The sequence below is a fragment of the Pungitius pungitius genome, chromosome 19, assembly GCF_949316345.1.
Source record: "Pungitius pungitius chromosome 19, fPunPun2.1, whole genome shotgun sequence".
Lineage (NCBI taxonomy): Eukaryota > Metazoa > Chordata > Actinopteri > Perciformes > Gasterosteidae > Pungitius > Pungitius pungitius.
The window spans coordinates 12,248,326-12,271,874 of record NC_084918.1 but is presented as its reverse complement, the minus strand read 5'-3'; the positions used below and the strand labels follow the sequence as shown (position 1 = coordinate 12,271,874).

Here is a 23,549-nt window from a genome sequence, read left to right as displayed (position 1 = left end):
TGCAGCTGTGCTCTGAGGCAGAGAATTATGGGTACTTAAAATCATCATCTTTTAGAGCCATATTGATTGTTCTTTCCACTCCTACAACTCCCAAAGTCCCAAACTCTGCATCTCGCTTACTTTCTGTCCTCCACCCCTCCCTTGCTTCTGTCTAGGGAGCCCGTTTTAGATTTCCATGCTCACATCTGCCGTGCAGGTCAAACTGCTAATAATTGGATTGGAGATGAGATGTAAATTACAATAATGAATGTCATTTTCCCGTAATTATATCTGCCTCTACTCACCACTTAATTCAAATTTTTCAGAAGAGTACATTTGTAAAACTTGAAATTAACACTGCACCTGGATGCCGCAAGTAACTTTGAATTTGATTGTTCTAGTCTTTGTTGCTCAAATATCATAGACAATTAACTTAAAAATGAATAACTTAACTAAACAACACTGGCTGTTGCTTAGTTGGCTGCTAAATGGTAAATGTTTTTGTGTGTTGACTCTAGGATTGGTGTGTGACCTTCAGCTATTACTACGTTTAATGTGATTGTTACTTCACTGTTGGGGGTTTGTTCCTGTGTTTTTACAGGCTCAAAGGTTGTTGCCCAGGGTATGCAATTAGAAAAATGGGAGCAGCTGAAGTGCTATTGACAGAGGTTAAAACTACGCTGACATTGATGTGGAGTGGTTCAGAAACACTCAATAGAAGATCACAGTGATTGCAAAGATATTTTCATGATTGGCCTAAACTAAAATAGCTACAGAAAACTTTTTGACAGTTACACAGTGACCACTTTCACAAATGTCAACTCCAGCTGAGTCAAATCCGTTCACTCTTTTATCCCTAAACCTAAAGCAAGGTGGTGATGAATGGTCCCTTCCTCTACTGACCTGGCCCTATTGTCCTTGATCTCACCTCCCTCGGTCCTTGAAGCTCTGTGGTGCCAGGGTTGCTGGGAGACTATTAGAGAGATTGCCTGTGGGGGGAAAGTGGAAGGGGGGGACACCTCTGATGAGGAGGGCCTTTATATAATCAATTTGGCTTAGTGTGCTTCCACAGAGAAGGCTCCCCACTGCCAGCCAAGGCCATATTAAAGTCACCATAGAAGAGTATAGGCCCAGTGACATTCTGACGACATATAACAGAAGTGTAGACACAAAAAAACACAAAGTCGCTCACTTAAGACATAACTTGTCCCAGGAGCTAATGTCTGAGATGAGTGTACGGAAGCGGAAGTGTACGTTCTTCCTTCTCTTTCTTATTGACATCATCTCATATTTAAGAAGTGGACTGCCCGTCCCATCGTGGACTCTCCCATTGGGTTTGGGTGACTTCCAAAGACAGTGATCGTCAATTATAGATAAAGTACGAGGTTTAGGTTTGGAACCCCATGCAGCTCTCTCTGATAGCAGGCTCCGAATACATATCATTCTCATCTGCCCCCTTGCTCCTAACTCTCCCTGGTACAGAACTGCATCTTCAATCTTTCACTTTAGCAGCGAGCAATTGATGCAGTGCGATCCAGTGGTTTAGATATCAGCAGCATCACGGCGTTGATGGCGATGGCAGAGTGCATCTACTGATTGGCCCCATCTGACGGCTAACCCATCTCACGTCCGCTCTGTCCGTCCCCTTTTTGCCTTCTTCTCTCAGCAAAGTTCCCAGAATCTTGGACAATGTCAGAACTTCTACATAATAGTTTGTACTGGCAACAAGTGGAGCGGTTTATCAAATAAATACTGCTAAATTTGTTTCTGGCATCTTTGAGTAGAGGTTACCGCATTACTGCTGTAGTACCCTCCCATTGTCCATAATCATTGTAGGATATGGTTGGTAATCCCTTCCAGAATACATAGCAACCAACTAAGCAGGGAAGCCCTTCCATCCTTCTCCTCCACCTGCTAAAGAGAAGAATGAATGTGAGCAGTTTTTCTGTAATTGCCAATAAAAAAAAACCTTACTTTCTCAACTGATGAACATAAATTTCCTCTTAAAAACTTTTTTTCCCTCTATTTTATATTTGGCTTTAAGAAGAGGTGATGACAGAGCCTTTCATCAGGACTCCATGTTTCTCTTTCTACCTCTGCAGAGCCGGGACACTATCCGTCGTCATGACAGAGTTTTCCAGCAAAAAGATTTATTGCGCTCTGATTCAACAAAATTGAAAAGCTCCCCCCTGTGTTATACGGCTATGAAAGAAAAGCACTATTGTTCCAATGGACCAATACAAATCTACAATAGTCTTTGCAAGGACTCAATGTTTAGCCGTCTTAGGGAAATAGAAGAGAAGATTCACAGTGGCCGCTCATACATGGGCTCTTCTGTGTGCGTCACACCCCTCACAGTAGCTCCACAGTTGAGGACGCACTCGGCACTGAGGACGTTGGGATAGCGAGCTCATCATTAGCAAAGCTGAAAGCACTTTTCAACCCAGCGGCCCTCGTGAGACGTTGAACTGCCTCCCTCTACCCGAGTTAGTGGAGAGGCTATTAGTTATGTCAACTTTTAATCATACTCGCGCTTGTGGAGAGAGAGAGCGGGAGTGCCCAGGGTGGGTCTTTAAACCGCAGATGAGTGGGGGTTCAGTTCACAGTTACTGGGAATATTAGTCATAAAAACACTAATTCTATCATATTAGCATCTAGGGCTTGTTATAGCTAATTATTGCAACAGCTGGTACTGTTAAATGGCGGAGACGGTGTTCAGTAATGAAGTGTGAAGTGCTTGGAGTGGTAAAACTCTCCACTCAGCACCAATGGGAATGTGCTACCAGCATTATTTCTATTATTACTTCTGCCAGGATCCCAATAAAGCCATAGCTAGACAGCTGAATCATGGGGAGTTGGGTGTGTGTTTGTGTGTGTGTGTGGACTGCTTCATTACTTTAGCTGGGCTTAGATCAATTGTGCAGGCCACGCAGGGACAGGGAGGTCTCGGCTGGGAGACGAAGGCAGTTACACATTGTGACATGCAGAAATAAAATGAAGTGGTGGCTGGCCATAACCCCGTGACAGGGGGCATGGGAAGGGAGGCCTAGTTTGTTTGCGCTGACTCCTGTGTCATCTCGGCCGCTCAGCCGCAGGACCTTTAGCAGAATGATGTGTCTGCCTGTCGCCATTTGACGAATGGCATCCTCGGCCACTTTCTCAGAGACCTCTTAATGCACTGCTTGTGTATCCACTTTAAAAACGCTAACATATTTACAGCATGGACTTTAATGCGGTCCACAATGGTCCCGCTTTGATTGATAATGCTGGGGGTTGAGACGCTGCAGAGAGGGGAAAGGTTCCATCGCATTTGACGGAGTCATGTAAGCATTTGCCTCGTCTTGTTGTTGTTTGTTCTTTTGTTTGAGAGGAGATGACTGTGGAATCTCTTTCTCACTTTGTGAACACAGAAAATATCACAAAGCATTTTTGTTGCTAAGTGACAAAATTGAGAACAATCATTCGATGACCACATCAGAGATTGCTGTCTTCATTGGTGGTCCCATGTGTCATTCATGAACGATTGATACTCTACTTTGTCTGTTTCTTAGTCTGAGAGTTGCACATTCCTCCCTACCAAAGGTGCTTCTTAGTTTCAACAGACACATAATTATTTACCTTAATTAATACATTGGTCTCATATTTCTCTTCCCTTTCCGCTTCCAAATTCATCTGCTTGCTTTTGTTAGTTTCCCTTTCATCTGAGCGAAGAGAGCAACCAAAATAAACCTACTTGTAGTTTCAGGCAGGCTTTTACTCACATAACTTGTAATCAGAGCCAGTTTAGCTGAAGTGATTTTACTTAAAAAACAAACCATTCATTTTGCTTCAGTAGTTCCTATATTATGTGTCATGAATTCATTATGAAAATCATAAATTCAAACACAGATAGTTTGGGCTTTATTTAAGACCACATCAGTGAGACATTTATAAGTACTATATTCCAGTGTAATTTGATTCATTACCCACTTTTTAATGTATATTTGAGAAAAGAAGTAGATATACAGATCAGATTTTTGAACTATCAATGCACAACAATAATAAAGCAGAAATCGTTTTCGATGAATGTCGCCTTCGGTAGTTCTCATTGGCTGGAAGGAACTCTGCGGTTTGTGTAAATTGTGAATGACACGTCCACAGAGGGTCAAATTGGCCAAGGGCAATGCCTCCTGGTCTCAGCACAATAAGTCCTCAAAGGGCTGGATGTGTTTAGCATCTCTTTGTGTCCGGGCTCTTCATCCCAGTGGACCTGCAAACAAGCCTCCTCCACCCTCTTCATTAGTCCCTTTGTACGAGGCCTCCACCCTCTCTCGCTCCTGCACCCATCTGCTTCATTGTCTTCCACAGGGAGGTCACCTGTGAAGTTTGTCTGCTTCAAAGCACATGTGAGGCAAGCCCTCTGAGGCGTGTGCGGGCACATGCTGGCAGCCACATGCGGCTGGAAACACTTGTGTTCACACACACCTAATGGAGGCTGACATGCATATGCACACGCAAATACGTCCATGTAAGCAACATGGGGACGTGTCAGCAACTAATCACTACATCGACAAAAAAACATTTCCTTTAAGGAAATTATTGAAACAGGAGAAACTGGTCCTGTGGCTTGTTAATGAGAGAGAGAAATGCATCCTTCTGGCCACAGCTACAGCTACAGAGTGTCTTACGAGCCCCGGCTCTCCTCCTTCCTGTTTTTCATCAGATCCAAAAGATACAATACAGCCCCGGAGCCCTGTGGAAATCCCAGAACACTCCAGCAGCACATTCCCAATTTCCCGCAATCATGATCATTCTTACTTACTTTGGCTCACAATCAACGCTTTGATCAAAGCAAAACATTTTTGTGTACTTGCTTGATTTATTGTTTCTTCTCAGGGAATGGTCTTTCTCAGCCGTTTGGACATTAAGAAGCAAATTAATTTGACATTGTGCAATGACCACTCGGCGGACTTCCTCCATTCTACCCAAGCAAATGTTTAGGAGCTGCATGTTGGTTCAATGGGCCGAAGCTCCGCTGCCCTTATTTATGCACAGATTAAAACTATACATACGTGACTAGTGATTCGTGACAAAGCACTTTTGGTGGCAGCAGAATCACATGCTCTATGATCATAAGGGAGGCATCCTTTCATGTTTAATCTCAGCACTGTGCTAAAGGAAGACACCATGGAGCTGGTTTAGTTTCTAGTTTCTTACTCTGGCAGAGCAGATGCAGGACAAGAAGGCTTGAATTACATCGCTGCTTCATGAAGACTGCCGGCCCAAATCGTCTTTGTCATGTGGAATTTGGACACGTAGCAGAGATCAAAGCCACACATATCTGACTTGTGGGGTCTCCCTTGTGCTTTTCACTGTAAATCAGCAGACCCCAAACTCCTTTTGTGCAAAGTGAACTGGGTTGAGCAAGCTAACACCACACTGAATAGTCAGTGATTCAGCCACCTGTTGCACCATTTTACTTTAATTCTTCCCTTCCTGTTGTTTTGTACCTTGAAACTGATATCCATCTATTCCTCCACCTTTCTGCAGTCCTACACTGTAAGAGGTATGATTTATTTATTATTTATTATGTGTTTAGATTTATGATGTAACTTTGTTAGAATATAAACTGTGGGACGGAGGTTTGTCAAATGGCTTCATCTCTTGTAGACTTCCTTGCAGGGTTTTTTTTATAACCAATTTTCAAAATACATTAATGAGGAAACATAATTGCTGCTTGGATTACGTTTTCTATTAGCACAACTCGGAAATGTGTCTAATTAACGTATCCAAAACTCTGAACGTATAATTAAACCTTCACTGACAATATATTTAATGTGTTTTCCTACTAAACTGGAATACATTATAACACAGTATTCACTTGTTTAATAAATGGCCAAACTTGGTAAAGGGTGATGGGTAGATCCTGTCCAAAGGGGCCTGAGACACCTACAGTATCACTATTTTTCTCTAATCTTAACCAAAGTGTTTCACTCACCTCCCTGACTTTGGTGCAGCACAAACTTCATTCACTCCGAAAAAAGCATTGCCCGCTGTGAACATAATCTTAACAGCAATTAAGTTTACCACCCCAATGTAATTGGTAGAGCAGTAGTGTGTAAACAGAGCTTCTAGGAGACAGGGTTGATAATTGTTCCTCCATCTATTTTCCTTTAAGTAAACATCCCTCTTAGGGTGACAGAACAATTTGAGCGAGCTTATATTTTCACTTTATAAGTGTATTCTTTTTTCAATGGACATGTGTGTGTCTGACCAGACAACTGCAAACGGAGAAACCAGCAAAAGATGTTAGCACCTGCTCACAGCCTCAGTACTTCAAGTGCCGCTGCAATTTCTGAAAAGTTACTCTGACATTTCATCATCCCACACCCCTCACTGTGGGGTCAAGTTGCTCTACTAGCTAAGAGCAATTGGACCTCAGCTGACACGTTCTACCGCTTCCATCCACAACTGCAAAATAAGTCGCAGCGACGGATGCTTCACCCCTTTCCTGTTCTGATGAGTGAAGCAATCTGTTTCCGTTGCAATCACTCAACTTGTTGCAATGATTTCTTTCACAGTCATAAATTAAACCAACACTTTATCCCAATCCGAGCTACGACAATTATCACTGAGACCAGAGTAGAGCCTAGCTACTAACTGCGCCACCCTGTTCTCCAATTACTGCCTTGCTCCTTCCAAGGGTGTATTGATGAAAAGGGGGGTTTTGGAAACTCCTGCTTCCGTCTCATCATCCTCTGGGTTGAATCTCAATTTAACTTCATGCGCTTTCATAACACCGTGTGACAGACCAAAGGGATCCATACCACACAATTCCATCTGTTTCCTCGACTCCTGGATTGCAAAAACTGAATCACAAAAAGTTCTCCCCACAGTGCCGAGCAGCGCGAGGCGTCTACGTTATTTTTCTTCAGTTTCTTGGCCTTGCCTCTCTGCTCTGTGTTATGCTTTGACTCGTTGCATGTAAATCACTCTGACCTCATGCGTGCGGTAGTTGTGCGCATCCTGTATCTGAGCAGAAGTGCATTTGAGTGTGCGAGCGGTTTCTTGATTAGCGGCGGCTCCCAGCAGCCGTCTTCTAACCAGAGACGTCTCGGTCCATTGAACGGCGCGGGGCCCCAACACCGGAGCCCACGAGAGCTGTGGAGTCTGGCGGACGTTTGCTTTTGTCCCTCTTCGCTAGACAGAGGATGTTTTGTTCAGAGTGGGGGCAGGAAGTTATTACCAGGGCTGAAATGTTTGCGATATGGATTTTGTGTTCGTGCTGTCCGGAGTCTGCCGTGTGGATGAGTTCCATGCGTCAGAGGCCGTCTGACCTGACAAAAACTAAAATCCATTCACTGACCCATCAGCCTCCATTTTCCACACATCGACTGCGACGATTAAATCTGTCAGGATTTCATGACAGTGAGGACTTTAGGAATGTTCTTCTCTCTGTATCACTGTTGTAGCAATGTCTCTGAATTAATTAAATTATCATAAATGCTGTTAACGTGCTATAAATTACGCCTTGTAATAAATGTGATTGCATTAGCTTACTGCTTGAGAGCATGTTTTCTCATTTCTACTTAATTGGTCGTCATTGTTTGTTAGGACTGGAAAGGACATCATTAGCGGGCTACTAACATACAAAATGCAATTATCCTATACAAATTGTCAGTGGTCCAATTGCATCATGGGAAGAATAAACTGTTGACTCAATAAAGTCTCCGGTTCTTCTGCGTTGATATGTATATCCTATGTAAAATAAGACGGGAGATATGCGTTTGTAGGGGTGTGGGATGCAATGCTAATTCTATGGAGAGCTCTTTTAATGCATGCTTTGGACTCAATTCTGTAACAATGGCAAGCAAGCACACAAGGCCAATACCAAACTAATAAAAGAATTTGGTTGCATAGCTACTGATGTGAAACATGTTGAAGTTGGTTTGCGAGGAATCTTAATTTATCTCACCAGGGTCAGTGTTTTCATATTTACTGTAGAAGTCCAAACTTATCCGGTCTCCTTGGCCATGCCTCCAGCTTCCCTCCCACCCGGCTGGCTCATGACATTTTTAGAGTGTTGTTTTTAATCATGAGCAACTTGGCCAAATATCAGGCTAAGTAAGATTTATGGCCCCTTTTCTCCAAGAGCCTGTACCTCCGGACCGGCCTTAATGGAGAAACACACAAAATGGTGTTTACACAAAAGGTGGTGCTGGGGACCTGCTTCTGGGCCCCGCTGAGGGTGGTTTGGTTTGCTGATTAGCAACTCCCTGAGGGGCTGGGTGTGGATGTGGATGGTTCTGCTCTCAGTCAGGTTAGGGAGGGGGGGGGTGTAAGGGGGTGGGGGGTGCAGACAAATCTTAGTGTGCATGTAAACAGCATTGGGTCTCCTTGCGAGATCTCACACCATCTCATTCATTCACATCGCTCATGACGGCCACCTTAGTTTTCCGGTTTGCGAAAGCTTGCATTGCCCGAAACTGATTATTTATGGTGTTTCCGGTCGTTTTTTACCGATGGCCACCGAGCTAAAAACTGAAATGTCCTAACGGTCCCGCAATATATAACCTATACTCTGAGTGCGCATGGATATGGAACGCTCAGGTCAATGTAAACAGGTACTGTACATTAGCACTCATTATGCACCCCTTGTCACTCACTCTCAACCAATCAGAATGCTGGGTTTCATCAACCCGTATTATAATGTTGTTTAAGACACCTCTGCATTGCCACCACTTTCCAGAGCTGGTTTACTACCGGATGTCTATAATCGTTCAACAGGCCGGAGAAATTAGAGACTTAAGAAGCATGGAGCCTCTCACATGCATGTGTTTGCACTCATTCATACTGTATGTACGCGCATGCAAACACATAAACACACTGGCTGCGCTGCTCTCTAGGGTTTCAGCGTGAGTAGAGGCTCGACCTAGATGAGTCAGGTTGGATTTAGGGAGTAAATTCCACTGCTCCCCTCCTCTCAGAGATCTGCATTGTCTGGGGTAACAGTCTGTCAGCTGCTCATGTACACACACACACACACACACACACACACACACTAACACACACATACACATACACTCATACACTCATACACTCATACACATTTATGTTGTTGAAATGTCTAGTGTCTGCTGCTGGAGGCCTCATCACTGTGGACATTAGGGAGTCTGACATCCTCTCCTTTTACTCTCCTGTAAATAGTCTATATTGTCTTTCTGTCAGGAGAAGAGACAAAGTCTCCCTGTATTTCCTGCTTAAAGTGAAAACAAGACAGTTGTCTCAGCAGCCCTGTGTGAATACAGCTCTCATTATTATGTGTGATTGACAGGTTAGTCACTGATTCCAAAATGAGTAGAGCTTGTTCAGATTGCTATTCAGTGGTCAAATAATCCTAGCTAACATTATGACGCATGAATGGGGGATATCGTTTGACGTTTTCAAAAATGATGGTATAGATTGGACCACATCACCGTCAGCGGAACATGGCTGAACAAGATTTAAGAGTTTGGCTTGGTCTCAAATCACTCATTCCAAAGAGAAGATCCCGAAAGAGGCGCAACGATGTATAACTTCAATTAACCATCCAAAGAAGTGGAGAGGCTTTCCATCACAAACTACGGTGCCAGTCAAGTGATATTTTAGGGCCGTCTGCAAAAGGAGGCTGCTGTGTGAAGAATGTCACCTTTAGAACCTGTTAACAGCAAAGAGAACAAAGACCAGGCTTGTTGGGATGTTCTTTTGTGAGTGTAGCGCTGCCTGTTACTGTTTCAGTCAGAAAAGCAACAATAAACCTGATAAAAAACATTTGAATGGATGCACAGGTGAAGACTGACATTCACATTTTTGCACACACACAAACACACACACACTTCCATTTAAAAAATATCCAGAAAAAGACGCACACAAACACACACACGTGTGTATAGATTGTTGTGCTCTTAACTCTAAAGCCATGTCAAGTTTTTGTTTGCATTACTGCCCCTTTGCTTTAAAGTGCTTTTCCATCCATCCATCTATTGGATTTCCTCTTTTGCTCTTGGTAAAGGTCAACAGTTGATGTTTATTCAAAGTTGGCCTGCTCTCAATCTCTGAGGCTATATCAGATTAGAGTTTGCTAAACGCTCCACAGAAGCAGTCGAAGTGGTGCTCTCGACCCTGTCTGGCCTTGGGTTGACCAGCGTCCTTTTTAAGCTCTCTACATTTTTCATCTGCTTCTGCACAGCCATGGTTCCCACCATGGCACAACTGTCTCACTGCCCAAAAATGTATTTTTTTCGTTCCCTTGTGGATGATTCAGGTCAGGGTGTATTCAGTGAAAATCCCCTTCGCCACACACAGGGGACATCAATATGTAGTCAGCGGTTGGGGAAGAGAGTTAAAATGGCTCTGTGCCATAATTTATTCAGACATTGAACTGGCCCAGGCTTGAGGTATTCAAAGTAGCCCAGAAAAAAAAGACATTTTCTGAAGCCACGGTTGCTTGCATTTATATTTAAATCAGTTCGCTGTGAAAGGATGGACTCAGCGTACGCCGGGGCCAGAGTGCCTCAAGAGGAAAATACCCAGTTCACCCACCAGACAGGCTTCAACCCTGCTCAGATGATGTTGCCTATATGCCAACTTTGTATTGAAATGCAACCTGCTTTATTTATCCCACCACCTCTCATTCTGAAGGAAAATACCTTCGGCGGAGATTTTATAGCATCTATGACGTTTACTGCAGAGGTTATACTCCATCATGTATGAGTGTTCCTTTCTTTTCCTGAGCCCACCGTTCATATTCTGATTAAAGGCTAAAACCACACAGAGTCACATAGAAAACACCAAGGACGTTTCACCGCTTTTTGTGTCAAGGTCCAATGTGTGTTGCCTTTGAAGCCACACCCCAAAGAGTTTGTGCAGTAGCTTTTCTATTCGACAGTTACAAACGCCCGCTGCAAATTTGTGATCAAAAATATCTCAAACCGTAGAGATTACTGAAGCAACAGCAGGCATCTTTGGGATCAGTGATACTGGAGCAAATGGTGTTCCAGTCACGGAAAGACTGCATTTTTCATCATGGAGGATACACTTCTCCAGCAGAGAGCTCCTCGTGTGATTGTTGAATGTCAGCACAAAAAATACGCTGATGATTTTATAATACAGCCTTGAATCCATTAAAGTTTTCACTGGACACTAATTGAAGCAACTAATAAAATACCAAGAAATCCATAAATTCTTGCTTACATGCAAAGTCAAGTCGACAAACCCGAAGCCAGTTCCATTTAAAAAAATAGTGTTAGCTAAACTCTCATATACCTCTCAATACATCAATACTATTTTTGTTTAAAAATGAATGATAATAATATAATTATTATCAATATAATAATTGGCATGTGGCAGAATACATCTTTCTTTTTTTGCTCAGTAATATATTGGTGTTATAATAGTAATTAATAAAATTACAATAATGATATATGCTAATTCTATAATAATTTGGTCTCCCTAAACATAGAAAGGAGAGAGCAAACACGCACACACAGTCCAGTCCGGACATGTCCTCTCTGTAACCTTTATCAGTATGCTGCGTTATTAGCTCCATCACCTTGAGTTGGCAGTGAGTCAGAAGGAAGGGCCACTCCTTCCTCTCCAGGTACAGTAAAGCATCCTGTCCCTTGACTTTATGCCATCTCAGTGATTGGAAACTTCCACAGCTAATACATTAGAGCTGACCCCCATCTCTCTTTCACCACAATGTTGGAAGTTGATTTGGCTGCTATATTAGAGCCACTTGAGGGGAAAAGGGTGTGGTGGGTTTTACCGTACTGCAGCTCGGTGTTGTTTATGAGAGATGACTGTAGAAAGGAGACTTTTTAGTAGTAACGTTTTTTTTAGAGTTCATCACTTGCGTAAACACCCGGCGACTTCTTGGAAAGTTCAGATGACGGTGATGAAATGTTTTCTCTGTAGGCTCATCACAGGCGAGCAACTTACACAAGTTCAGAGGAATTTTTTTCATGTCATACCTGTAGTACCTGGAAAAAACACTGAAACAACCTCACCGTTGTTTTATGACCGATTGTAGTATTTAAGTTAAGTAAGTAATTTGTGAATTTATTTTCATAAAACTGATGGCGGTTCTTTTTGTCATAATATAGTGGTTATCATTGTAGCTTTAGAGTGAAGTGGACAATGGATGATCGACAGCTATATCTCACAGTGACACAAACTCGGACCAGCACACATCCTCGTTGTTTCTAAGTAAATGTACAGAGAGAGAACATCATGAAGCACAGTTAATTTAACATATGGAACACCTAAAATAGGATCTTCCATGGCATGGCAGTAGATGAATTTATACACACATCCAAATGGTTTTTTATTTCATCTTATTTTTTTGCAAATAACTAAAATGCTTTCTGGCTTTGGGTGAGGTCTGAATTCATCCCGTCATTTAAATGTGTAAATAAATACATCCTATGGTGGTTTTATTTCTGTGTCCACCTCCCTATGTATTTGTTTACAATGTAGCTGATTAGCCAAAAGAGTTAAAGGAAAAAAAAGGCAGAATAAACAGGGGAAAAAGTAATGTTAGGGTACTGTAATAGCATCTCCTTTCCGTATGTCAAAGTTTCTTTGAGCGAGACACTGTGGCCAAACTGCTTCTCAGGTGCTTTATAGCAGACACTTGCAGCGGCCTAATTTCACACTAATGTGTGTGACGTTAAAAGACTATTTTGTTATTTCTTAAACTGTCCCCACCTGCTTCACAAATGTGAAATATTCTCATAGGTCCTCCATAAAACTATTAAACATCCGTAGCTGTATGTGATTTTTTTGTAGGGTCCAGAGTCCAGTTGAGTACAGGTTCTTCAATCTAAATGACTTTAATATTGACTTTAGCTCTGTGTGTATATATAGCTGTGCTTTTATCCAGGGGATTCATTCAAGCTAATATATTTCTCCCCTAAACAAGGTGAGAGTGAAAGATAAATAAAGGACAAAGCAATACGAGGTAATAGCCTCTGGAGACTCTGACCTCTCCCAGTGGTGAATTGTGGTGTGTGTGTGTGTGTGCGTGTACATCTCTATGACCCCGCAACCAGACCATAATCCCTCACTACAGGGGCTGGATTAGGACCCCGTTTTATTAGCCAGACGCCCGACCCCCGCCTCCTCGTACCCCAAAGGCCTCGCTCCCTCTCCTGCCTGGATCGATGGCTGGCTCGGTCTGAAGTGGTGGCGCTGGTTATTAAACGTGGGACCAACCAAGCCCTTCGGACTGGCGAGATAATCCCATCACAAATTAAGTAGAGGAAAATTGTTCAGTGTGAAGGCGCATTGGAGAGAATCTCTTTATATTGTGACCTTCTAAACAGAACAAAGCACACTTTTGTTTATCTTATGTTCATATGTGGAGGACTTTGCTTAAAACAAGATTATATTCTGCTCTTGGTAATGTTCATGCCTCCCTCTTTATCTGCTGAATTTGAATGTAATATACGTGTCAGGCGTGAATGATTGGTACCGTACAAGCATGGTATTAAATTATACGAATAAAACATTTAGTAGGAGTTGATGATCCGGGCTATATAGTATCACGTTATGACATTATAACTAAAAAAAACATCAAAGTTCATGTAATACACCAGTTTGCCCAGTAAACCAGTCTCTTACTGTTTTGATGGGCTGGATTGGCGTTGGTAACAGTTGTTTTCACCGCCATTTCAACAAACCTAGAGAGTGGCTGCCTTGGTGTCGCTTGCTTCCTCTGTGTCTCCAGGGATCTCACTGGAGGCCTTTCTGTATGTGCGTGTGTCATCTCTAAGCCTGTCATGTAGGATAATACTGGACGTTAATTATCCCCCCTGCCTGATGCGAACGTCATTACAGCCCTGAACTGGATGTGAACCAGCCGTTACTGAGATGGGGCAAAGTCTATTAAATGCCATTATTGAATCTTCAACCTAATTTAAGAGTAAACGCACAGTGACTGGCTGTCTGGCTGCTAGCTGCTCTTCTTTTACTCAATTTCCAACCTCCTTTGAGGAATCCCACGAACCAGGGCCAGAAGAAATGAAACACATTTGTAACCAGACTAATGCAGAATATATTAAAAGTTGCCGCTATGTTTTGCTGGCATGGTCTATTGCAGCGGAGTGATTCGGTCATGGGGGAGATCAAACTTTTAACAGAGTGTTGTGAAAGCTACTTTGAAAGTGTGGTTTTACAAGCTACCTGTTACTGTCTGAGAACTTGCAGCAATGACTCCCTTGTGAGGAGTTTTATTAACTCGAGTTGGCTAGAAAAAAAAGTTTTGCCAACTCCACTTTCTGGTTGCAGAGAAAATTCCTAGTTTCCAGATGTCATCATAGCATATGCATAAGAAATCCCTCTGCTCACAGCACAAGAAGGGGGGGGGGGCTTAGACAGGATAACAGTGCAAATGTTACTGGGAATTTTGCAAGTGAGACCTTGTTGAACTCAGCAGTGAAGTTGACCTCTCAATAATAAAAGTGTTTATAACATGCAGCTAAGCAAACAATAATCAGTGGCCATTCAACTACTGTGTAATGGCCACAGTTCATGCTAAAAATAACACCATGAAGACCTCAGTCAGCTCAGCCAACAAGCAGGGAAGGAATCTAGCAACCTCCAAGCTAGGGTTTTTTGACCAAAAGGAAGAAGAGGGTTAGATAGAGTGAAATAAATAGTAAGAAAGGAGGGGGTGGCTTGTCACGTGAGCGAATCAGAGCAAGTGGAGGAGGTCAAGAGAGTCGCTCCTTGGAAAGATTCCTGTTAGAGACAATTTTGTAAGCGAAGGGGTGTGTTTTATCTCTGGAGAAGAAAGGCGACTGACAAACATGTTGTTGTCACCTTCATTTCGGGGATTCAGTCACATAATTATATTGCCTTCATTCCCGACTACGCTGCAGGCGGGAGCTACAAACGATTACAGTCACATTGAAGTCTCCCCGGTCTTGTCACAGCATTAAATACGATCGAGTTGCGGAACAGCGTAAGCCCTGATTTGAATGCGTCGCTAAGACATGTGTGTGGTGTATCAGATGGAAGCTTAGCACTGGCATATGCTCACTGCCATGATCTGCCGATGGATGACAGGTGGTTACCCAACTATTTGCATAATCACGGGCGCCTCGCGCAGGCTTCTAGAGCCTCATAAACAAATCCATATGGCCTATTGGGTAACTCCAGATGATTCATACCCCGGCTCATGGATACACTGGCAGTGTAAGACATCAGCAGCATTTCTCCCTGAATGTTGCCGTTGAAGAGTGAAGAGCGGAGCCCACTTTGGCCGTCCTGCTTTTACTGGCAGCTAGGATCCCATATGTGAACTTTACACCAAGTTCTACTTGCAGTTTGGTCCATGTGGCAGCTGTAGCAGGGACCAGTGTTTCCTCTGCAGTTTCTTCATGAGGTCTGATGGCAGGGATTGGTTGGGAGACCCTGTTTCGATCCTGTGTAATGTTCAAGAATCAGCTTCAGTCATTAAAGGATTGGGTACAATCATTTTCCCTCATAAAAAAGTCTGTGTATTTTTCCACCACAAACTATGTCTACAGTGTATGTCACTAGATGTCACAAGCCAGGCCTCCCATGGTGATTTACAATGTTTTCCATTGGGCTGAGTAGATCTCCTATGGAAAGAAGTATTTATAATCACCAGTCTCCATGCCTTAGTAGACATATGGTGAAGTCAAGGAGGCACTGCAGTGGTCTGTGGTTACCGAGCAGAAGAATCTTGCCACAGTTTGAACCCTTGAGTTGGAGAGCGATCAACTCATTATGTCTATAAAGCAGATTTGATGTTGCATTAACTCTCATTTTAAAACTGTGTCCCCTACCTGTCCTCCCTGCCCTCTCCCCCACAGACATGCCTCTCCACGTCCGACGCAGTAGTGATCCCTCCCTGGTCGGCCTTCCTCCGGGCGAAGTCCTGGTCACTCCAGGTGAACCGTCCAGAACGAACCCAACGCGCTGGTCCACAACTGCTGGCTTCCAAAAGCACAAATCCAAACCAAACACAAGCACTGGCAGCCTGGAACAGAAGGTAACGCAATCTGGCCTTAAAGGGGTTCGTAAGCTTGTCTTTTGATTGCTACACCTCAAGACTACTACTTACTAAATGAATTCTAACGAGAATCTGGCAAACTATTCAAATGTAACATAAAGGAAAACATTGTTATGTTCATTCTGTGTCACACCATTGTGAAGATATTTTCTCAAAGTGCCCCAGATATAATGAGACTCCATCTATTATAATGTCTGAGATATGTGCTCTGGAAGAAGTCGAGCTGCACTGCCCCACTTGCAGATATCAGCAGAGGCATCGATAGCCTTCAACTGAAACTCACTCTTTCTGTCAACGCCCCTTGTTGTCTTGTTGTTTTTAAGACGAGCTGAGGTGGTTAAACACTTCCTCTTTATCCCAAACTCACTCGTCTGAGGCATTTTAAGTATTTAGTTTACTATACCAAACCACTGCTCAGGTACATCCCCCCCGAGCAGCTTTTGTAATGGAAACCAATTAACTTCTCCAAAATGGCTGCCCTGCCCTCCACTTGGTGCCTTTTACTTCTTCTACTGAGAGAGTTGCGTTTCAGATGAAAAAAGTTCAAAAATGGTATACTATTGAGTGTTTGGAACGTGACACAGAGAGTCTCCACGTGATTAGTGTGTCTGAAAGCATTGTCTGATAATCCCATTTAAAGACAGATGTCGGAAGCCTCCCAGTAGAATGGCACGATCCCCAGCCAAAAGGGAAGAAGAAAAGGAGAAGGCGAAATGTCATTCCTTCAGGATGGCTTCTATTCCTACCCCTCTTACAGAGAGCACGTATTAAAATATGTGTTTATCAGTTTGAGCCTGCCTGCTCAGAAATAGTGAGAACAAATATAACAGCAACAGAACAGGAACCCTACCCTGTCATTATTTAACCCACAGAGAACTGAACAGAACACAGCTGACTGTAGTGTGTAAGAGTGAAACTAGCATACACATACTATAGTGTATTAGAGTAGTGTAGAGTACTGTATACTCATATACCTGTATATTATATTCATATATGTATACATGGTCTGTTTTAAACTATTTCTTTGCAATCAACAACAGATGTTGAATCGATTAGTCAGCATTAACGTGGAAATATTTATGTCTTGGCTCACTAGAAGGGAGCCATACATCAACGATTAGCATCACCAGAAGAGCATTTGGATGCACGCCACACACCATATTGTCTCCCCATGGTCTAGGCTAGTTTCCTTTATACACTACAGTGAGCATGTTTCTGTCCAATTCTCTGTAAGTTAAATTATGGAAGAGTAGGGCCCGGTTCTGCTTAGTCTTCCTATTGCAAGGCACCGGGAGAATCCTCAGTCATCAGGTAGCACTGTAAACTCATCCCGTCTCTTGATGTCTTTGCAACACGCTTAGCACAGTCAAATTGAGGGATTAGGTAGTAGATATGTGCTATTGATTCACTGTTACCTCGCTGGTACCTTTTTTGATTCACTGCTACCTCGCTGGTACCCCATTTTATGATCTGCGTCGTAAAGGTTTTTTGGAGAGTGGTCCTTTGTCGCGCTGTATGGCTATCGAGGGCCGTCTCAGTGAAGCCCACATGTAAGTCGGAGTTTTACAGTCCTGTCTGCTTGGCTTCCTCAAGCCTCATCACGCCACATTCAACTGCACTAAAACACATGGCTTATTAGCGTGCAGGGGATCACGTCTCTCCCCTGTTCTCTCCCTCTCTCTCTTTTCCTTGCATTGTGTGCAACTATTTTTTCCCAGTTGTCAAATATAACTTGTTTTCATTTGCCTTTGTTCAACCTTTCATCTGCCTGTCATCCTCCCTCTCACTCGGCGACCTGCCACTTGGGAGATTTTCTTTTTTAACTTTAGTCTGTGTTCTTCTTTTGTGTGATGTCTCATTAAAGAGAGACAAACTTCTGTTTCTGCCTGTCTCGCTCTTTAACTGCCATTTCGTAACACATCAGACCTTTAATCATTCTCATTCTGTTTGGCTGCCTCGGTGAATCGTTGCCTCTGCTGTGTTTTTTACATTCATCTGTTTTCATCTTTATTCAAGTAGTTTTAGCTACTGCAACCTTCAATTGTCGAAATTTCACATTATATAGCGAGGCTGGCATGTCTAGAATTTAATTTTGTATTTTTTTTTCTGTGCTCGGGGCCATTGTAATAGACCTGCTGAAGACTGTCACTGTATGACATTAACTTGACAGTGGTAGTATTTTGGAAGGTGTATAGGAAGAGCTTAGCTGTGGCTATCTTATTGTAAAAGGCCTCTAAGCAGCAGCTTAGCAGGGGTTAGAGGTCAGTGTGAGTGAGACCAGAATGAACAACGTAGTACTGCTCAGTTGCACAAGCACAGGCTGACATACACCACAAGATGTCTGTCATCCAGGTGCTCTAGGTATCACCGAACCACAAAACTGTCAGTTCAAACGCAGGCTACATGGAGAAGGGATATTCATGCAGCGGCCCTCTCGTCCTGTTCCTTCGTAGGGTAGAGGACCCCATGCCTATCGGAGTCTTCCTCGTGATGCCAATGGCTGGACCTCTCAGTTCCAGAGAGAATTGACTCGATCGTCCTTGAGCGCCAACCACCCAATGGTGGACCAATGGTTGGACCGACAGGAACAGGTATGGAGCTGTGTGTGAGCATGACCACATCCACATTAAATACAGTTTATATACATTCAATCGTGTTAGGGTGTGTGTCAGAGCAATCTTTGACCCCACGTTACCATGCGATAAAATGATTACCAGAGTTCCACACGGTGAGCTATGCAGACTTGACATCTGGGAGAAAGAAAACCCTGGTATTAATTTGGTACCTGGGAAAAAAATTAGTTGTGGTCTTTCAATCAGAAGAGATAAAACTGTGAGACACAGCTTATCTGCTTACAGGAATAGTTCCCACCTCCAACAGCGTTGTTGCCCTAATAATATATCCCACTGAGTGGCAGTAACATATAACATATGCCATTTGGCTGTTACATTATTCAAAAGCACCTCATTGTAGCAATAGTGGATCTAGTTCTTCGACATGGCACCCAAAACAAAACGCACACACGGGGCATTGTATCATAAAGCATCATACCATACCGTAAGCACAGTGGTGACAGACAACAGCCGGGCAGTTACATCCCCACAGACAGCTCTCTGCCGAGCCACCCTCCAAACAGAAGCGATGACAACATCAGACTTCATACTCCTGTTCCATGCGGCTGTGCTTTTCATAAAGTAACATTGTGAGTCACTGCAGGCTTCTGTCCTCACTTCACACCTCCCCGCTCCATCGCCACTTTGTGATTGCCTCACTCTGCGACAGGTCTTGCTACTCCGCAGCCTGTCAGAGGAGACGGAATATGTTCCCCTTTAAAAGTTATTAAAAGTGACAGAGGCCCTCTGCTGGGAGAGCAGAAACGACCTTGGGAGGTGTTGGACACGCCAAGCTTGACGTGAAGAGGAGGTTTCTCAGCTCGCATGTCATTCTCAGCCCGTCTTTTCTCCGCTACCTGCTCCGACCCATGTGGGAGGCGTTTAATCGATCCCGTCTTTGTGTAAAAGGAAAAGAATAGAGCAAAGGAGCCTAGGAAGTTGATCAGGGCAAGGCTGTGTGTCATTGTTACGGAGGCAGCAATACCAACTATGAGTCCTCTAAGAATAAAATAATAAGAATACATTTCTTCCCTAGACAGTCTGTCAGTTGGGTCTGTTAGGAAAAAGAAGCTGGCTTAGTGTACTATGTGTTTTGTAATAGTCTGGCCATGCCACGAAACACACATACTTACAGAGGAAAATCATAAAATAATCACTATTGCGATTCTGGCAGGACATATTTGATTTTGATGAGATTTGAATATAGTGTTTAAAACAGCTCAACTCTTTAAAAACATTAATAACCATGTATGTAAAGAGCCAAGTCACCATATGTATTTATTGGGTATCTTTTAATTATCTTGTGGGTTCATGTTTCATTTATGGGATGACAGAATCCATCAGAGGAATTTTGACAATGAAGATATTTAAAAGTGTAGCGTGAAGTTTTTCGATTGTAAAATTATACGTTTCAATAATTGACCTAATTGGAATACTTGAGCTGTGCTTCTCTCACCTAAAACAAGACATGGAATCAAATACACTTTAAATCCAAGATTGCTGTGACGTTTCTGTATTAATGCATATGAATTTAAAAACGGAGCCATACCAACACAAGTGCAGTGTGTAAACATGTGAGAAATAACAGCAGGAGTTTAATCATCCAGCCGGTGCAATTTTCAAAGCTACCTGAGTCTTTCTAATCTGACAGCTGTGCGCCTTAAGATGATTCACAAAACACAAATCTGCTCATTAGTGGTGACACAGGGTCAGTTTGGAAGCGGCGCCACGTTGCCCAGTTGTTTCTAGCCTTTAAGACACTGTATCTCAAGCTGGATCGCCGCCTCTCCCTCCCACACGTAACTGTCTGATACTTTGTCTTCTTTGTCTGTCTGATGGAGGGGCAGCACGACAGCATCCCACTGGAAGATAAAAATACATGCCGTGGGTTAATTAAAAACAATTGCGATCAGTGCTAAAGCGCTGCCGAAGATAATGAGGGTACACACACACACACACAGACCCACGCACGGCTACGTACACACCACAAGTTTGGGGAAAATCTCATTAGATTAGTTGTTGTTTTTTTATCATGGATTATTTTTCTCCTATACTTTATTGTTCAGCTGTATGAGAAAGGATTAAAGAATAAACAAAGACGACTAAGAAAGGCCATCGCACTAATTTCTCCCTGCAACTACGGGCACATTCTTTGCTTTGCATATCGTTTGCGTGTGTGAGCGTGTGATCACTAACTGAATCTCTACTTAACTCCATGCACACAGCCTCCCTCCCTGAGTCAGACTGTCTGCAATTTTGGAGCACTTTATTCCTATATTTTCTCATTTTAATGGCAGATGTTGTCAAAGCAGCTCTGTTTTGCCTCTGCACCATTTGGTTCCGTCTTAAAGTGCTTCGGTTCACCATTCATATTGAAGCAGGCCTTCACCCTGCTATAAATTAGGAATACGAGATCAGGCCAAGTAAAAGTGACAAACTTCTGTGCTTAAAATACCAAAGTGGTTAAATGAACTGTAGAAGCTGTGATTCTGTCGTCACCACGAGCACCTCGAGGGGATGAACTCAGTCAGGGATTTCAGTTTTGGGCTTCAGGAGTGCTACTGTCAGCATTTCATCTCACATTACATAAATTGAATATAGATGGCGGCACTGTTGTAGCTGATTAATTTAATCTCCATTTAATCTTGGAAACTGTGATTAATCTTAATTACAGAACAATTTTATAGAGTTACCGATTTCGGTGTCTCTTTATAATGCTGTGGTCTGTTTTAGTGTCTCATCGCTCTGATTGTACCTGGAAAGTATGCCTCACTTGTCTTACAGCATGTCTAACTAATCAGTCAATAAATTCCCAGTGTCAAACAATTCCATCTAAGACATGCACACACACACACACACACACACACGCACACACACACACACACACACAGGCCCGAGAAATGTGGCATGAAGAAAAGCTTGCTCTATCCGCCCATATACGCCAAAGCCATATGAGCTATTCTTTATATAAACAGCTGACATTACCATTGGTCTATTATCCCACTGATGAATGCTAATGGGCCCTCCCGCTCAGCATCACACACACACACTTAAGCTTACACACATTCGGATCCGGCTGAGTGCCTCTCCACTAAATTATTTTGCAGCCTTGATGAGGGACCGGAGGCCATTATCATGAGCTGTACCAGAGACAGGAAGAACACCGGCTGTCTGTCACAGAGGGATTTAACCCAATCACAGCGGCTCACATGGAGAAAGACAGACACGTTTGAAATAAAAACAACAAGTTCAAAGGTTAAGGCATTTAGAAACAGCAATTTGGAGAGAGACTTTTTGTTAATTGCAAACACAAATACTATGACCTGTGAGCATTTTTAACCCAAGTAATTGATTTGTTGTTAGATTCCTGGTCCTGCTTTGAAAAAGCCCCCATAAAAAATTGAATGACGGAGAGAAAGAAATACGAAAGCGTTACATAACAGGGTCAAAAAACACATTGGAAACATCTCAGATAAAACATCTTTTGAGCATCTTTGATCGAGCCTCCAACTGTGGGGAGCGCCTCCCTCTCTTTGTTGTCGAAATGAGACACCTCGTCTGTTGAGTTTTAAAGGAAACTAAATTGGCAAGGTTCCCGGCTCAGACATGAAGCCAACATGTTAAAAGGAGATGATTTGTTCAACTGCGAAGCCTGAATTAGGGGATAGGGAACACAGCTTCTTTACAGACAAACAGATTGATCACCTTCAAAGTGATTCCACTGATTCCTCCTTTTTCCTGGGTGGGGGTTATGGGATAATTGGATATGGGATATCATTTGTAGAATTTGTTTAAGGAATAATTCCAATATTTGTCAACCTGATTGTAGCATCAGCCATTAGAGGGATCAGGGCTCTTCATTTGGCAAAGTTTTAACCTTGACTTGTTTGATCAAAATACAATGAAAGAAATTAGAATATGCTCTGAAGTGGGGTATTTGAACTCAAAGATACTTTAAAAACCCTTCAGTGGTTCAGTTCTGCACCGAAGTTCATATTTAATTACCTGGCTGGTAGTTGCTGTGTGCACTTTGTGTATTCTTCTGAACCCACACCGTCTGCACACCCTGAGGCGAGCCATCGGCAAAGAGCCGCTGTGCATGGAGAGAAAACACAAGCACCACCATAACTTCTAAACCCTGGCCGCCTGAGTCCATCTCCCTTTCTGTTCGTACCCGTCCGTCTGAGTGACCGGCGGATGACTGGTGGCTGCAATGTTTGTAGTGGGAGTGCATTAGCTTCACACAAATCAGGGCTAACTTTTGATAAGGAGCAGTTCTGGGGTTTGCTTGTGTGCAGAAAAAGAGCAGTCCACATTCCACGGTGGCACACTGTTCAAGTGTCCAGGACCTGCCTCTTAATTCGCCCTGAAACTCACAGGCACCACCTTGCTGTAGTACTGAGTGCCACTTTAACCCTCTCACAGCAAGTTTCACTTCATGACAGTTATTGTACTCTATATTGTTTAGTTAGACTTTGCTTCACCTTCAAATGTCACTTCTGCTCGCCAAGACGGCGACAGACAAAAAAAAACAGACTTTAAAGTAGCAGTCCAAAAAACATTGGGTGACGTCAGGGTGGCGATACAGTCTATGGGTGGAGCCTATTTCACTTGTCTCTGAGTTTAAATGGCAGCTCACCAGCGCCGCTGCGGCTCAAGCTGGAACCTGAAGGAGAACAATGTATCCCTGAGCATCACACTGGCCTCTCCTCTCCTAATCAGTCGTTGCCAGTGAACCCCTTCAGGAACTTCATGACCCCTTCATGAGGCCTGCACGGCTCTTTCAGCCTCATTCATGTTTGGTCTCCTCCTCCTTCAACATCTAGGTGGCTTGGACACTTCGCTTTAGCACTGTATTGACTTGTAGTAAGTGAAGTGAAGTAAATGTTTGAGCCCCC

The 23,549-nt window shown here is 43.1% G+C and overlaps 1 protein-coding gene across 3 annotated transcripts in view; it reads left to right on the top strand.

Moving 5' to 3' along the window:
* pard3aa (par-3 family cell polarity regulator alpha, a) overlaps nt 1–23,549 on the top strand; it is a 281,463-nt gene that overhangs the window by 86,045 nt on the left and 171,869 nt on the right. For 2 of the 3 annotated variants that reach the window (XM_037455958.2, XM_037455956.2), the window contains exons 4-5: nt 15,840–16,018; nt 18,493–18,630. In XM_037455958.2, the coding sequence (XP_037311855.2) occupies nt 15,840–16,018; nt 18,493–18,630 (317 nt within the window). The remainder of the gene's footprint in view (nt 1–15,839; nt 16,019–18,492; nt 18,631–23,549) is intronic. The other variant, XM_062559226.1, reaches the window with a different exon arrangement.